Source organism: Acinonyx jubatus, chromosome B1 (genome assembly GCF_027475565.1).
Source record: "Acinonyx jubatus isolate Ajub_Pintada_27869175 chromosome B1, VMU_Ajub_asm_v1.0, whole genome shotgun sequence".
NCBI lineage: Eukaryota > Metazoa > Chordata > Mammalia > Carnivora > Felidae > Acinonyx > Acinonyx jubatus.
The window spans coordinates 72,212,255-72,229,346 of record NC_069382.1 but is presented as its reverse complement, the minus strand read 5'-3'; the positions used below and the strand labels follow the sequence as shown (position 1 = coordinate 72,229,346).

At 41.2% G+C, this 17,092-nt stretch overlaps 1 protein-coding gene across 2 annotated transcripts in view; it reads left to right on the top strand.

Moving 5' to 3' along the window:
* The window catches only part of TMEM131L (transmembrane 131 like), a 167,794-nt gene that overhangs the window by 93,857 nt on the left and 56,845 nt on the right, over positions 1-17,092 (top strand). For both annotated transcript variants that reach the window (XM_027067612.2, XM_027067606.2), the window contains exons 8-11: positions 12,651-12,728; positions 12,934-13,087; positions 14,680-14,738; positions 15,051-15,159. In XM_027067612.2, the coding sequence (XP_026923413.2) occupies positions 12,651-12,728; positions 12,934-13,087; positions 14,680-14,738; positions 15,051-15,159 (400 nt within the window). The remainder of the gene's footprint in view (positions 1-12,650; positions 12,729-12,933; positions 13,088-14,679; positions 14,739-15,050; positions 15,160-17,092) is intronic.

Genomic DNA, 17,092 nt, shown 5'->3' with positions numbered 1-17,092 from the left:
CAGGCAAGGGCTGTGGCCCCAGGTCTGTGTGGAGCCTGGTTCCTGCCAGCCTGGGAGAAGGTACCCTAAGTTGTTTTCCTGCTTCTTTCTTGGCTGCTGAGGTGCTGATCCCTGTCAATTAAGTGTGGCAATCTGGAAGGGAAGCTGTAAAATCAGTATAGGGAGAGGACCAAGGAAAGTTTTTTCAACCACAGTTTGACAGAAAAGAAGGGGGCACATTTCCCACTAACAAATAAGGTACAAGAGTCTCATCTAGGATTGGAGATGGAAAACAGAATAGGGAAAGGTTCTTTAACCTCTGTAGCTGTCCTGTTTTCTTGATGGACTTCCGTCATTAGTTAAATGAAAGAAACAGATTTTCTGAGTGTGACAGCTGAGAATTCCTACAGATCCGTGTGACATCAATAATATATTTAATACCATTTCTTTGCCTGATAAAAGTTTGATTTTTTTTTTTTTACATAAAAATGATAGACTGTCAGACTCTGGAAAGCTATTACTATATGTTAGGTAAATATGTGCCATTACTTAATTTTCCTCTACCTACCTACCTCCGAATATGGCTTTTAAAAGCAAGGAAATTGCTAAAATTTGTACATTTTTCTCTTTTTCATCTCATTCCAATGAGAATGATTCAAGGGGATGGGAACTTGGGAAGCCGAGACCGGAGGGGTTGAGGGTGGGAGCTGGTGAGTGGAAGGAAGGGAGGAAGCATGGGAAAGTCTAGAGAGAATACCTACGTGTGTGTGGGGGCGGGTGTTTCTCTTCTGTGTCCTGCAGGGCAGGCAGTCCCCCTTCCCTCCGTCTTCCCCCGTTGCTTCCTTAAAATCTCTACTGTCTTAGCAGGAGAGAGCAGTGTTCTTGATCAGTTTCCTGGTCCCTCCTTTAACTCAGTGATTATTACCTTGTGTCTTTTCTGCCTTCCAGGAGAATTGACTAGCTCTTTACTGAAAATGAGAGATCCCTAGCATCGCAAACACAGTATTTAGAAGCTTTTGTTTTTATGCATTTCCTTTGCTAATATTATAAGCTCCTTAAGTGCAGGAATCCTGTCTTAGCCAATGTTTGTTTTCTTACCACCTGGCAGTCTGGCCATATAACGTACAGTGAATAAATGTTTGATACTTGAATAAATGATCTTAAAAAGAAACTATAACCTCAGTTATTTAAGAAGTTGTAAGATACGAATCTTTTTTTACTTCTTTCAGACTTTCATTATACTCTGTTCTAGAAACTTTTGTTGGGGTATATGAAGATGCCCAATAAATTACATATGGTTCTGAACTAATGTATGTATAAGAATCAGGAGTTAGGGAACCAAAATGCCACCTTCATATTGCTGATGAGCCACATTCTCATGTATCAGCTGAGGTCAGAGAGCCAGTTACTAATTCCCTGTCCCCTCGGGTAGATTGTGGAGCGGCCCATCAGAAGGGGAGTTTGAATCTGAAGGACAGACACCCTTCTCCAGAGTAGAGAGAAAGAAGGCAGCTCCCCTCTGAGCCCCTATCCTTCTCTTCACTGTCTACAGCACAGCATCATGGTCTGTGGCCCATTGACAAGCAACCCTCCCCTACCTATAAGGGGAGAGGAAGACTTGGGGCCAAAGGACAAGTGAAGTTAGGAAAAGAGAATCCTTTCCTTGTAACATTCCTCAGTTTTTTATACCCTTGACTCATTGGGCTTGCCTTTTATTAAGCCTGAGTCCCCCCTTCCCCTGACAAGGAGATCAGCAGGCTTCTGGCAACTGTGTTCCCACTTTCCTTAGCCTGTTTCTCCTCCCACTGGACCCAAACCCCCATTTCTTTGATTATCCTTAGCCTGTTGGGGAGCATTGTTGAGTTTGCCCCTAGAAAGCTCTGAGATAGATTAGAATAATTCATTAATAATCTTTTCCAAAGCCACACTAGAGTCAAGGTTGAGAGTTCATGTCCCCATCTGTTTCCCATTCCAAATTCTTTTCAAGTATGATATCCAATACAGCTTATCAGAGCTTTTGCAGTGGGCTCAAATAACAGAGTAAAGCTACTCCAATAAAAAAAATACCAGTCATAAAGGATGCCCCATCATAGAGATGCATGGTAGAGTGAATAAGAAAGTGAATTCTGACCACCTGGGTAAAAATCTTGGTCATGTCTGAGTGACCTTGGTCAAATTACCTAACCTCTTTGTGTCTCAGTTTATCTATAAGATAAATAATAATAGCACTACTTCATAGGATGGCTGTAGCTATTGACTAAATTCATGCATATAAAGTGCTTAGAATTGGTACCTGGCACCTAACTAAAATGTATTCACCAATTAACTGTAAAAATAAAGTTTTGAATATAAACCCTCTCCTATTGTGAAACTCTTGGAAATTTTTAAATTCAGAGATCCAGTCTTCTGGCAAGACATGAAAGTTCAAGGCTATAGTCCCATATCAAATTATCTTGGCTTGTGAGTTAACATTAAAAGAATTTGAAGCCCTCCCCAATTTCTTACTCATTTGGTCTTCGCCAGAGAGGTTGTCCATGCCTGTGTGCAGCTGGGGCTCACTCTCGCTAGGATGTGTGTGGCTTCCCTGGAGTTCACAAGTTACATTAATTTAATATTAAGTCTCTCGGGGCGTCTGACTGGCTCAGTCCATAGTGCATGTGACTCTTGATTTTGGGGTTGTGAGTTCGAGCCCTACGTTGGGTGTAGGGATTACTTAAAGATAAAAAATATCTTTAGAAATAATATCGAGTCTCTCTTGAGCCTTGCTTGAGTCTAGAATCTTAAGACACGCAGGAATATCAGATTATCAACCATACATCCACTGGGTTTGCAAAACATGCCTCCCATCCCAGCCCTCAAGGGACTGATTCTAAGCAGAATTGTTCCCAGTACTTCATTTTTGCCGAAAGGAGGGATGGATGATGGAGAGCATCACCTTGGTTTTGGCTTTAGTTTATGCCAGTTGTTTTGATTCTCAGACTTTGCATTTAAACTCCGTGGGGAGAGATTGCTTGTCAGGAGGCTAAGGCGGCAGCCTGTGTATTCCTCTCTCAGGAAGTTGCCCCTGAGGCGCTCTGGTCTCCCCTCAGAGTTGGGACTTGGCACTGGTCGCAGCCAGTCACAGGTGTGTCTTTGTTCTTTCTGCGGGAAGCCCTTGTTTCTGGCACTCCTGTGCTGACTGGCATGGACACCCTATTGAGGGATGGAGTGTCCACGGTGCCCGGGCAGGGGCATTGAGATCTGTGTACACAGTTGTTTCCATTGCCTCTTACTGTGGATTCACTGAGGCTTCTGGGACCTACTTCTTAGAGAAGGCTTTACCTTTTAGCCCCACCTACATCAAGTGGGGCATTGTTTTCAGGTTCTTGGAGGGGAGCTGCTGTTGACATTTGGGAAGCTCGGGGCCTGGTGGGGACAGCATGTTGGCCGGGAGCCGCTCACCATGGCCTCCAGGTTGTGAGTGTGCCCCTTCTTTCTCTGCACTTGTGGGCTCTGCCTCCAGGATATGCTTTTCCTGTCCCCTCTTGCTCTCAGGAAGGCTCAGTTGAGTTTCTCGCCATTTAACCAGCTTCTTTTATTGCTCTCTTTCTTTCTCTAACACCTGCAAAGTTGCTACTGTTTTCTGGAATTGGTTCGTTCCTTTTCCTTTTTCTTTCACTTTTTGATCTAGATTTTTTTTTTCTTTAGATGTTTCCCTAGATATTTTCTTGTGAGTTCTCCTAAAGGAAAGAGATAAAATCAGTAAGTTCTGGGTCTGCTGAAAGCATCTGTTGTTCAAACACAACTTCTCTTCCCTGCATTGGATGGTCTTCCATAGGAGATGCTCACCTATCAGACCAACATCTAAATCAGGCCTGGGGTCAGTCTGTCTTGATAGTCTGGCCTGGTTCCTGTTTAATGAGTTTCCTCTTTTTGCTGTGCCTTCTCTAGACTGAGTCCTACTTCCATAAACTTCTCAAACATGCTCCCCCAGGGCATGGGCAGTAACTGTGTCTCTACCTAATATGCTCTGGGCATTCTGCTCTGATATTCCTGCTTGCCCCCAGTGCCCCCCCCCCCCCCAAACCTGTCCAGGACTGTATAACTCTGGGCATAGCTGTTTCAGTCCTCAGTTGCTCTTACTATGGATTCTGATCCTGGCTTTAGAAGTGCATTTCTCCATACCTCCTATAACCAAATCCTGATTCCTTTGTGGGGAACAATTCCAGTCTGCTAACATCTTGCTTTTATTCTTTCATTATATATATTTTTAAGCTCCAATAAGCACAAAGATCTATCTCCCTTATTTCAGTTACATACCAGGCTGTCTCCGTCTCTCTGTATGTCTCTTGGGCTGTACCTTCAAAAAATCTCGTTTCTCATTCACGTTCTCTCTGGTTGTTCCCTAAGAGGTTAGTCTTCCTTTTAAGGGGAGCCCTCTCTTCCTCTTGCTTCATTAATCTGCCTTTTCTGTTTTATTTTTTGTTCATCTTGCTCTGATGGGAAGACTAAACCATGTTTCCCTAACCTTCTAGCACCTCTTTGATTTCCAGAGTGAACCGGATTGTTCCAAGGACGGACCTTAGTGGTTGCCTTCTTTGTGCATGCAATAATTCTGTCAAATTGCTTCTCTGACTCAACCCAAGATGAGAACATAGCTCCTTAATGAGAATACCCTTGTTGCTTCTTCTTCTTCTTTTTTTTTTTAAAGTTTATTTTTGAGAGAGAGAGAGAATGCCGGAGAGGGGCACAGAGAGGGGGAGACAGGGATTCCCAAGCAGGCTCCACACTGTCAGTGCACAGCCTGGTGCAGGGCTCGAACCCAGGAACCAGGAGATCATGACCTGAGCTAAAACCAAGAGTCAGACCCTTAACCAACTGAGCACCCAGGCACCCCTCCTTGTTGCTTCTTTATTTATAAAATCTGCCACCCATCTGTATATCTGTCATTTTGGATCTTGAAAATCTAAAACAGCAGTTAGCGTTTAAATGATTAATAAATCTAGAGCCAGTGAATTGGGGAGGAACTTTTGAGTCTGTGGACCAGCCCACATGAATTTAAACTAGACTTTTCATAGTTCCAACTCATAGCCATGAAGATAATACATAAAAAGGAACAGAATTCCAAACAACCCGTCTGTACTGCCTGCCTGGAGTTGGACCCAACAGTTTCTTCAAGATCTGGTTATAAAAGCAGATGGTGTTCTAGAAGCTCTATTTTGAGGAGAGAGAGCCCTGACTAGGACATCTTTTCCTTTTCCTTTATCGTTCTCCCTTCTCCCTTTCCCTTTCCTTTCCTAGTGGTAAAGTGTGCACACCATAAGATACCATATTAATTGTACAATTGAGTGGTGTTCAGTAGATTCACGTTTTTGTGCAGCCATTACCACCATCCATGTCCAGAGTGTTTTCATCTTCCAAACTGAAACTCTTACTCACAGTACATAGTAACTCTCCTGTTAACCTCTCCTCTCAGCCCCTGATTACCATTATTATTTCTGCCTCTGTTCTAGGCTCCTTCATGTAAGTGGAATCACAGAATATGTGCCTTTTAGTGTCTGGCTTATTTCACTTTGTTATCACATTTTCAGGGTTCATCCATATTGTCATATGTGTGTCAGAATTTCCTCCCCTTTTAAGACTGAACAGCATTCCATTGCATGGCTGTACCATGTTTTATTTATTCATTCATCCATCGATGGGTTTTGGGTTGCTTCCACTTTTGACTACTGTATATAATACTGCTATGAATTTGGGTGTACAGATACCTGTTTGAATCCCTCCTATCACTTTTGGGGATGTACCTAGAAGTAGAATTGGTGGATCATAGTGTAAGTACGTGTTCAATTTTTTGAGGAACGTCCATACTATTTCCCACTGCAGCACCCTTTCTTTTAGAGCCTTGGCTAATCTTTGCCATGGCTATGCCTATTTAAGTAAAAACTGTGCCCACATTGCTCAAGGTCAAGCTCAGCAGCCTGCATCACAAAGGCTGAACTTTTGCCGAGCCTGGGCTCAGAATCAAAGCCTGGGTCAGGCCTTCAGGACCCACTTGCCATTTGCTTAAGGTCCGGCAACATCCAGCCGTATAAAAATAGCTGCTTGCCTTTGGATCAAGTCACCGTATGCTCCATGACCTACCAAGGTGAAAATCCCACAAGGCTCTCCCGAGACTGCCAGCCCAGCTTGTAACAGTTAAAAATCTGCGATCCAAGTGCAAAAGCCAAGGTGTTGCACAATACAGGCCACTGTCACTTGGTCCAACAAAAAGTCTCAATATCTAAGTGTTAACTTGTTCTCCAAATTGCTTTTTGTCTGTCTTTCAGGGTTTCTGGCACATTTCAGGAGGGTGGAAAGCTGTCGGCAATAAATGGCTCTTCTCTCTTTTTGGGGGGTTCTGAACCAAATGTGAAATAAGACAAAAAGAATTTGAAGCATTTAAGAAAAAACAAAAACAAAAACCTCTTCTCTTAGAAACCAAAGGAGTGTGGAAGAGGAGTTTCCCCTCTTACAGCTTTGATGTGGGGGAAAATGCTTCCCAGGAGCATTTAAGTTATTTATTGTGGAATTTTGCTAATTTAATGCATCAATTGTGAATGAACAAGTAAAAACAATAACGCTCCCTGTTGAAGGTTTACTGATGCCCCGTGATTGGCATATGTATCTCCTTTAGGGCTCATAACATGGCTGTGAATTCATTAACTCCGTTTTGTTGAAGAGGAGACAGAGTCTTAGGCAGGGTAGGGGATGTCCCTAAGGTTTTGTGGCTGGGGTTTCATCTCGAATTTAGTTAAGTGTAAAGCCTTTTCTAAAAAGATGCGGATAAGAAAAAATGCTCTTCCCTTAAACAGAAAACTAATTTCAACGAGTTCCTAGGTTTTTACAAATATTTTAGCCAGTGGGTCTGGCAACATAGGTGAATTTTGTTTCAGTGGTTAAATATCTGAGGAATAGAAGGGTAGCGGTTATGGGGAGGGTTGAAGCACAATTGCTGTTTAAGGGTAAAAGCAACCATACAGTGCTGACTAATAACTCAGCTGAGCCTCTCCGTCGTGCAGGAAACACTAAATTAGGAGTTTGGTTATAGAGCATGGGTGTTGTGTGGAAGAGATCCAAGAAAGTGCCTGTTTTATGCAAAATCATTTGCTGCGTAGACTGTATTGGACCTAGCACTGTGTGTGTGGGCCACTGTCTGGCGTGGTCACATGGCATATACAGAATCTGCGTTCCTACTGATACGTGTGTTGGCATGAGAAATTTACCTGTATAAGGACCTTTAAAATTTAGCATTCAAAATTGTGGAAGGGGAGAAAAATGGGACCTAGTATTGGATTTTATCTAATATTTTTCTATTTCATGAGTTATTTTCCTTAAATGAAAGGTTTCTGTGTGTGGTCATTGCTGGGAATGTTACATAATTTCAAGGCTCTTGTTCATTCTGTCTGGATTAATATATTATAGATTCTCATATACTTTTCTTAGGATATTGGTTTCTTCTTGTTAAAAATAAAAGTCCTCCAGCGTGGACTGGGTGGCTCAGTCGGTTGGGGATCCAACTTTGGCTCAGGTCATTATCTCACCATTTGTGGGTTCGAGCCCTGCATTGGGCTCTGGGCTAACGGCTCAGAGCCTGAACCCTGCTTTGGATTCTTGTCCCTCTCTCTCTGCCCCTCCCCTGCTCACACTCTGTGTGTGTGTGTGTGTGTGTGTGTGTGTGTGTGTGTGTGTGTGTGTGTCTCAAAAATAAATAAAACATTAAAAAAATTTTTTTTAAGTTCTCTAAAATGATAGGACTTGAAATCTATAATTTTCTTTCCGCTTTACCCGTACACAATTCCCCCAAATCACACTGTGCCCTGGCCTGATGCACAAAGATGAGTTTCTTAGCAGGTAGAGAACTAGGTGATTTTTTTCTCTCTTAGATTCAGTTAACTAGACTTATAACACAAAAGCATGGGAATATAAGCCATTACAAAAGGGTTTTTTTTTAAACACTGCTATTTTCTTTTCCCTTTTTTAAAGTTTATTTATTTATTTTGAGAGACAGAGCAAGAGGGGCAGGGGGAGGGACAGAGAGAGAGGGAGAGAGAGAATCCCAAGCAGGCTCCATGCTGTCAGCGCAGAGCCTGATGCAGGGCTCCTTCTCATGAACCGTTAAACCATGACCTGAGCCAAAACGAAGAGTGAGTCGCTTAACTGAGCCACCCAGGCGCCCCGCCCTGGTGGCTATTTTCTTGAATGTTGCATTATCTCTGGGAATGGTGTTCTAATACTTGTTTCCATGGTGAAGAACTTTTTGGTTTTTAAATTTAGGAGTAGACTTGGTCTGTTCTGATTTACTTAGAAAAAACTTGACTTGTGTTAAAGGACCTGCTATTTTTTTTCCTGGTTTTCCATTAGCTACTGTTAGGACCTTTGATAAGTCATTTAACCCTTCCAAACCACGTTTTCCCTCATCTTCTGAAAGGGAGTGATACCATATACTTCACGTGGAAAGCACTGAAAAATTGTTTTTAGTTTTTAGCTATAAAATTCATGACCTAATTTGTTAAAGTAATGAGGGGGTGTTAAAAAGTAGAGAAGTAGGCTTCTGTTCTCCTTTTATAATCTGCTCTGCACATTCTTGGTTAAAGGGATGTCCCACTGTCATAACAAGTGTGCTCAGTTGGGGCCCTTTCAGAGAGAATTCAATCCCAGGTGTGTGTGTGTGTGTGTGTGTGTGTGTGTGTGTGTGTGTGGGGTTGCCTCAGGTGGCTCCTGTTTTGGTTATGGTTTACTTTTTAAAGTCAAGATTGCAGTAGTTTTGTTCTTTGGTTAAAGACATGAATGTTTAAATTGTTCTTTGAGAAAACCTGGAGCACTTCAGGACAGTGTGGAGGTGCTAGGACGCCCCCTTGTGGGATTCTGAAATATGTTCTGCAACAAATGAAAATAATAAAGTAGTTTATTCTTGTTAGGCTTCCAGCTAAGAGAGGAATCTTACTTAAGATGGTAAATTATAAATTCATCCATCTAGAAGCTTACCAAAAATGACAAAATAGTAGGCTTTATATTACATCAAATCACTGTGCAAGTTGGATTGTTAATCGTGTTTAAAGATCATAATTTTGGGGGTGCCTGGGTGGCTTAGTTAAGCATCCGACTTCAGCTCAGGTCATGATTTCATGATTCATGGGTTTGAGCTCCACATCATGCTCTGTGCTGACAGCCTCTGTCTCCCTCTCTCTGTGCCCTTCCCCCTTTCACACACACTCTCAAAATAAATAGACGTTAAAAAATTATAATTTTGAACTTGTAACATCTCAACATTTGAAGAAATATTTTAGGGAAGAGGATTGCCTTGTCGGGTTAACACCTATAGTTAAAGTGCTGTAAATTTTCAAAAAACATAACTATTATAAATGCATATGTTGAAAATGTGTTGATATGGGTTTTTCTTTAAACTTTTGGTTGTTGTTGAAAGTTTTAGAGCATAAGTACACATCAAGTGGCAGGAGTTGGTATATTTTTTTATTTTAGAGCCACTGTTTATTATTTTTAGTTTATTTTATGCAAGCTTGCTTTTTTAAAGCGTCTGTGGCTGTGTGCCCACTTGTCTTCATTCACTAATTGCATATTGAGTGTGCATTAAGTGGTAGGCATTGAGGTAACAGCATCGGGCAAGGGGCTTACGATCTTCTGAGGAAGACGGACCTTGAGCAAGTTGTTACATTATAATGAGGACTGTAAAGAAAGGTCAGGGAAAAGGTGCTGTGGGTGTGAGTAATGGGCAGTTACCCCAGCTGTGGGGCAGGGAAAACCCTTGTGAAGGGGGTGTGTAAGCTGGACCTGAAGGATGAATTAGGTTTAGGTAGGTAGAGGGAGGGTGGATTGGGGATTTGAGTTTACAGCAAAACAACACATTTAGAGGTTGAAGGCAAAACGGAGCAGAAAGTAGACCAGTGAGGCTGGAGCATAAATAAGGAGGTGGATGAAGACTAGGCAGGTACCTGAGTGTTGAAGACACAGTAAAGGATTTGGTCTTCGAAGGGTTTTAAGCAGCTAGTGGCATCACCTGATTTGCATATTGGTAACTCACTTTTGATGCAGTGTGGAGACTGGAATGGAGAGGACAGGTGGACACAGGGAGACTAGCCTACCTGTCTCTCTCTCTCCCTCTCCTTCTCCTTCCCACTAGGGCAAGCATTCCTCAACTTTTTCTGTAAAGGCTCGGAGAGTATATTTTGACTTTCCAGGCCATGTGATCTCTGTTGCAAGTACTCCTCTCTTCAGATGTAGCATGAAAGCAGCCGTACACAATACACAAAGGAATGAGCATGGTTGTGTTCCAGTAAAACTTTGTTTATAAACACAGGCAGTGTTGGCCCATGGGCATGGTTTGCTGACCCCCTATCTCCAGGATATAGTAATGAAGGAAAGTGAATGGATTCAAGGGTTCCTGAGGAGTTGTGATCAGTATTACTTGGTGGTTATGGGTTTGTTTGAGAAGGGTAAGTGAGAAGCTGAAGTTGGTGTGCAGGTTTCTGGCTTAAATAACTGTATGACTAGTGGTTCCAGGACGACGTGCACACCAAGCATAGCTGTCTTGGTGAGCGTGAGCATTCGGGTGGATGCCCAGCCATTGGCTGGACATGGGTGTGTGGAGAGAGAAGTGCAGGCAGCTTTGGTGTGTTACAGAGCTTCCCTAGAGAGAGTGAAGAGGGCAGAAGGAAGAATCCCTAATAACTCTAACATCTTAAGTGGAGAGGGGGAAGAGCCACAAAGGATGACGCAAAGAGGAAGGAACAAAACCAAGAGAAGCACCAGTGGTTAATGGGGTTAAATTGGCAGAAGCATTAGGCAAAATGGGAAGGGCCTATTGGATTTGGATGTGAGGAGGTCATTTATAACTTTGGTTAAAGCAATTTCAGAGAGTAGTGGGCTTTTTCTTTTTATGTCTATGATATGGTGGGACTTGTTTGCAGAAAGACAAATTCAGTCATCTAATTCTTCCTTAAGATTTTAGGTTCCATTTACAAATGGTATTATTCTGTTGAAGTCTAGCAGATACTAGCAGTTGCTTTTTATTTTTTTAATTAAAAAATTTTGTAAATGTTTGTTAGTGAGAGAGAGAGACAGAGCGTGGGCAGGAGAGGGGCAGAGAGAGAGGGAGATACAGAATCTGAAGCAGGCTCTAGGCTCTGAGCTGTTAGCACAGAGCCTGATGAGGAGCTCGAACTCATGAGCCGTGAGATTGTTGACCTGAGCCAAAGTTGGATGCTTAACCAACTGAGCCACCCAGCACCCCAATTAGCAGTTGCTTTTTAGAATAGTCTTTGGTTAATGTTTGGTCCTATTTCAAGCTTGGTTAATCTTCTTTAAAGATTTTTTTTTTAATGTCTATTTGAGAGAGAGAGAGAGAGAGAGACAGAGAGAATGAGCCCCTGGGATGCGGGGGCAAGAGGAAGGGGAAGTGGGGGAAGGTCAGAGAGAGCTGGGGACAGAGGATCCAAAGTGGGTTCTGTGCTGACAGCAGTGAGCGCGATGAGGGGCTTGAACTCACAAACTAGGAGATCATGACCTGGGCTGAAGTTGGAAGCTTAACTGACTGAGCCACCCAGGCGCCCCATCTTGATTAAACTCCACTATCTTTACTGCATTTTAAAATGTGTCTTATTCCTTTTTTGGTACTTTCATTGCTGAATGAAAATTGTAGTAGTTAAAAATGTGTTTTTAATATAGTGTGCTTAGGTAATTCTTAATAAATCTAATAAATTAAACACAATCATGGTGGTTCTTTCTACTTAATATTAAGTCTTCCTGGAGTGAATAAACGCTTACCCGCAATCAAGTCCGCCAAGGATTTGGGGAATGCCTCCTTGCCTTACTGAGATTTCCTGCCATCGTGACTGTGGCTGCCAGGCCGAGTGCCTTTTTATTTTATAATCACTATGCCAGACACATCAAGCTGAACAAAAGAGGAGCTGTCATAGCTGATGGGTTTTGGATTTACACGCTGCACTACCTGACTTCCCTGTGTGCTCACTGTCTGCAGCTCCCCCCTCCCCCCCAAATGACTGTATTTCTGAATCAGAGTGTGCATTTCCTTATCTTAAAAGATATGTCGATTATCATTCCATGTGGCTGTTGAGATCTTTGAACTTGATGAAATTTTGCATTCTTTTCATTTATTTTCGTCTCTTCCATGCATAGCTCTTTCACATTTTAAAAATGATAATGATAGCCCGTTTCAGTTTTAGACATCTCTTAACTGTTTTGCCACAACTTCTAACATTCTATTAACGGAAGGCAGACGGAGGAACAGTTAATTGGCTATTGCTGGGTGAACCTACTTTGAAATAAAAGATTCCTGTGTTGAAACAGAATGTTCAGAAAGTATAAGAAATGCCAAACTACAGTGTTCCTGTGTATATTTAGAACATATTTATCTCCTTATTGCCATAATAGGAATTTTCATGTTGCCCAAGGGAGAGCTTATGATTTCCATTAGAATGTGAGCTTGGTGACAGGCTTTTCTGTCTTATTCATGTTTATTTCCAGCTACTAGGATAGTACCCAGCATTTAGCAGATACTCAAATATTTATTAAGTGAATGAATGTTCTGAATAAATGATAGATTGTTTACTATGAATACAAGATTGAACTCTTTGCCTCTTTTTAAGTTTTTTTTCTCCCCTTTTTTCTTCTTTTAGGCAGAAACCACTAATACTAGCCTCTTGCAAGTACAACTGGAATGCAGTTTACGTAATAAAGTGTGTCAGCAATTAAAGGTAAAATTTAAAAATTCACTCTTCTCATCCTTCCTTTCTTGCCTTTGGCTTGGAAATCAAAAATAACATGACACAGTCTGTTTTCAGAAACACACATGACCTTATCATAAGTGCTTTTCTTTTTCTAAAATTTGAAATCACAAAGTTTGGATGATTTTTTTTTTTTTGAGTTTTTCTTTTGTTCTTTCCATCCCTCCAATCTCAGAGTTGTTATACGGAATCTGACGATGTTTTGCGGCTACAAATGAGCATAATCGTAACCATGGAAAACTCCTCAAAAGAGTTTGAAGAAAACACACAAGATTTGTTAGATCATCTTTCTATAATTTATGTAGCCACAGATAAATCTGAGACTTCAGGTAAGGTGGAATCTTTTAACATTTTTATGATAGTATATCTTGATTAACCTGCATCACCATTTTTTTGTTTTATTTTATTTTTTTAGTATTTATTTTTGAGAGAGAGAGCGAGAAAGACAGAGTGTGAGCAGGGGTGGGCAGAGAGAGAGGGAGACACAGAATCCTAAGCAGGTTCCAGGCTCTAAGCTGTCAGCACAGAGCCTGACGTAGGGCTTGAACTCACGAACTGCGAGAACATGACCTGAGCCAAAGTCAGATGCTTAACCAACTGAGCCACCCAGGCACCCCTGCATCACCATTCTTAAAGCATTTACTTCTAGGCTGTATCATTGCAATGCAAGACAACGAGGCTTTGCGTTCGTTATTAAGAGATTAACAGTGACTGGTTCTCAATCTGTAGCTGCTAATAAGGCTATATTATTTTGGAGTAAATTAAGTGGCAACTGCAAACCACTTTTTAATTTTCTTGGGATGATTTTTTTTTTTTTTTTTTTTTTTTTTGCATTCTGATATAGGAAACAAGTTAAATGGGCAGGCACAACAATCTAATATAAATATTCACAAAGTGTTTGGGAAGTTTTGTGTCTCTTGTCCCACTGTTACTGATCTGCAGAAGCTCAGTTAAAGAAATCATGCCGTGTCGTATTTTTAATAGCTGACTGGGTGCCAATTGTTCCCGGATGCCGGACAAGTTAAGAGAGTGTGAATTGTAGTGTTCATTGTTATGAATTTTGTCTTTGAAAATGTATGTCCTGTGTACCAGGAATTACCTAGTTCATCAGCTTCAGTTTCTAAGAACTTTTGTAGGCAACACATATTAGGTGATTTTTGACATTTACAATGTAGAGTTTGCTGTTACCCATTGGTTAGCAAGGCTGTTCTGGTATATGTGTATGTATGTATATATATGGACACATACATACACATGTACCACGTGTACATAAACACATACCATATACATATCCAGAGAAAGAATTGGTACCAAAATGTAATTTTATGGTCAAACATCATCTACTTTCCAGCCCTCAGAATTGGCTGTAATAGTGATGGTTCTTTAGCAGGAGAGCTGTCCTGTCTTCGGCTTCCTAGTTTTTGGTGATTCTCAGAATGGCCAGATAGACATCAATGTAGAGAAGACCCTGTCCCATGGGGAGCATTTCTGTGAGTGAAGGTTGAAAGGAAGGTGATGTTTTGAGATCCCAGGGTTTTGTTTTTCCTCAAATGTGATCATCCCAATAAGGAAATAAGGGCCTGTCCAATCAATAGGAGAACATCGCTTTATTTAAAGCTGTCCAGTTGGTTAGTTTCATCCAGAGGAGTAATAGTGTGATCCTATACTCAGAATATCTTCACTGGTAGTTCATTATCCTTTAGAGAGCCCATGTTGGTAGGTCAGTCTTTTTGTATAGATCTTTTTCCTTGTGACTTAAGAATACCCAACAGAAAATAGTTCCCAGTTTCAATGGTAGTGTTGAAAAACGAGTCACATTTTTTATAGAAATGTGTAATGTAGTACTTTAGCCGCTATATTAAGGTATGAGAATGAGATGGCTCTTTTGTTTTAATCTCATTGCTCTGATTCTTTTGGACAGATGATTCGGCAGTAAATATGTATATATTACATTCAGGAAACAGCCTTATTTGGATACAGGTAATTGTAAATTACATAATGTAAAATTTAAACTTACGAATGTATGTTTCATTGCAGAACATGAGGAATTTTCAACAACAGATACAGAAATACTTGTCTCATTTCTCTTTTGCTTTAATTTATACCCGGTTTCCCTTGCTTGAACCCACATTAGGATGAAGGTTGTCAGCACCCCCCTTCCTACTGTCATAGACACATATGCTGAGCAGTTGCTTGTATGCCAGTCTGAACGACTTAGTTCTTTTAACAGAGTTGATTCACATTGGATACTCACCCAGCTGAGAATAGTCATGTGGATTTTTATTTTTGTAGGACGTACATCATTTCTCACAGAGAGATGCTCTGTCTTTGCAGTTTGAACCAGTACTTGTACCTACTTCTGCAACCAACTTTACAAAAATTGCCTCTTTCACTTGCAAAGGTACAGATTTTAAAAATACTGGAGATTGTCTTTTTATTTTTGTTATCTGGTTATGATGACAGTTCTTTTCTGTGAAATGACTTGGGTTTCACAAAGGTTTTCAGAAAGCAAATTGGCTTGATGGTAATATTGCAGCCTTAAGAGTTCTAAGAGATAGAATGATGGAAGAAATGATTGTTGATGCCACTGTTATTCTGCCACATATGGGGGATTTTGCATTTAAAGCTTAACTCACGTGGTGATCTGAAAGAGCAGGATGTAAATGTGTCTGGTGGAGGTGCTGCTTCCACAGAGAACAAGGTTGTGCTGCCCGGGTTGTGTATCTTTGTGCAGAATGCAAGCTAGATCTAGTGAGTATAAACCCAGCTGTAGCTTTAGGTTCTTATTTATGGTTAAAAAGAGTTCTGTAAATAAATGCAAGTTGTTTGAAACATATGAAAGCATGCCCTGCCTCACTTCTGTTTCTTTTTCTTTTTAAAATTTTTTTAATGCTTATTTATTTTTGAGAGAAAGAGAACACAAACAGGGGAGGAGCAGAGAGAGGAGACAGAGGATCCGGAGCAGGCTCTGTGCTGACAGCAGACAGCCCGATGCGGGGCTCGAACTCACGAATTGTGAGATCATGACTTGAGCCGAAGTCGGACGCTTAACCGACTAAGCCACCCAGGCACCCCTTTTTAATTTTTTTAAGTTTATTTATTTATTTTAAGAGAGAGAGAGCACCAGCAGGGGAGGGGCAGAGGGAAGGAGAGACAGAATCCCAGTAGGCTCCTCACCATCTGTGCAGAGCCCAATGTGGGGCTTGAATTCACAAACCATAAGAGCTAAGATCAAGAGTCGGATGCTTAATCCACTGTACCACTCAGGCACCCTGCCTCACTTATGTTTCAAGAAATGTTAACTAAAGCCACAAGTAAGATATAATTTATTCCTTAGATCAATAAAGTGTTAATATTCTGTGTTGGTAATGATTAGGGAAAAAACACGTATTTTTGACAAGAGTACTAACCAAATCAGGCTTTTTGGAGGGAAAATTGGCAATCTGTGAAAATTTAAAATGCACATTTATGCTCTTTGACGCTACATCTGGGAACTGTCTAGGTACACTCATATACATATTCAGAACTGCTTACAGAAATGTGCACTGTTAGTGACAACATCCGTCTGTCGACAGGGGGCTCGTTTAGTTGCAGTGTATTTACAGGAGGGTATACCCTGCAGCTATTAGGAGGCATATGTGGGCATGTAATGCAAACAGCACATACACTTGGTGTCCTTTAAAGGGTGTCTGTGTACTTGCATGTCATAGAACACTGGACGGATGCTCAGGAACCTGCTAGCAGTTGTTTCCTCCAAGATAACTGGGGACTCGGATGGACTTTAATTTCACATTTTTTGTTAGTGTTGGAATTTTTTTGGGGGGGGTTGGGGCCATATATGCAGCTTAAAAAAAAGACTTGAGTATTTGTATCAGAGTTAAGAATTTAATGCCAATGCCTTAATATTAGGAGTAGTTCAGGGAAAGCTTAAAAGTGTTGTTTTGATAATCTCCAGTGTTTTGGAATGCATTTCCACTCACCCTGTGAAGCTCCTTCTTGCTATTTCGGTTGTCTTTCTTTTTCCTTTCTTGCTCATGCCTCCACATGCTCCTCTTCACCCCACCCGGCTAAGTATCATTTTTCACTTTTGTCATCTCTGGCAGACCTAAAGACTTTCCTCTTATTTATGGTGAATGCAGATCTTTGTAAAGAGAAACTATAAAGCGTTGACTCTCTTTTTCTTTTTCTCCCAAAGGAAGAAATGAGAGGTTGGTTTAAAAAGGGAGGGGTGTGTGTGTGTGTGTGTGTGTGTGTGGTAGACATCCAAGTTCTAGAAAATTGGCAACCAGCCAGCAGAGGAAAAAGATAGGAGTGTTTGAGAAAGTATTTTACCG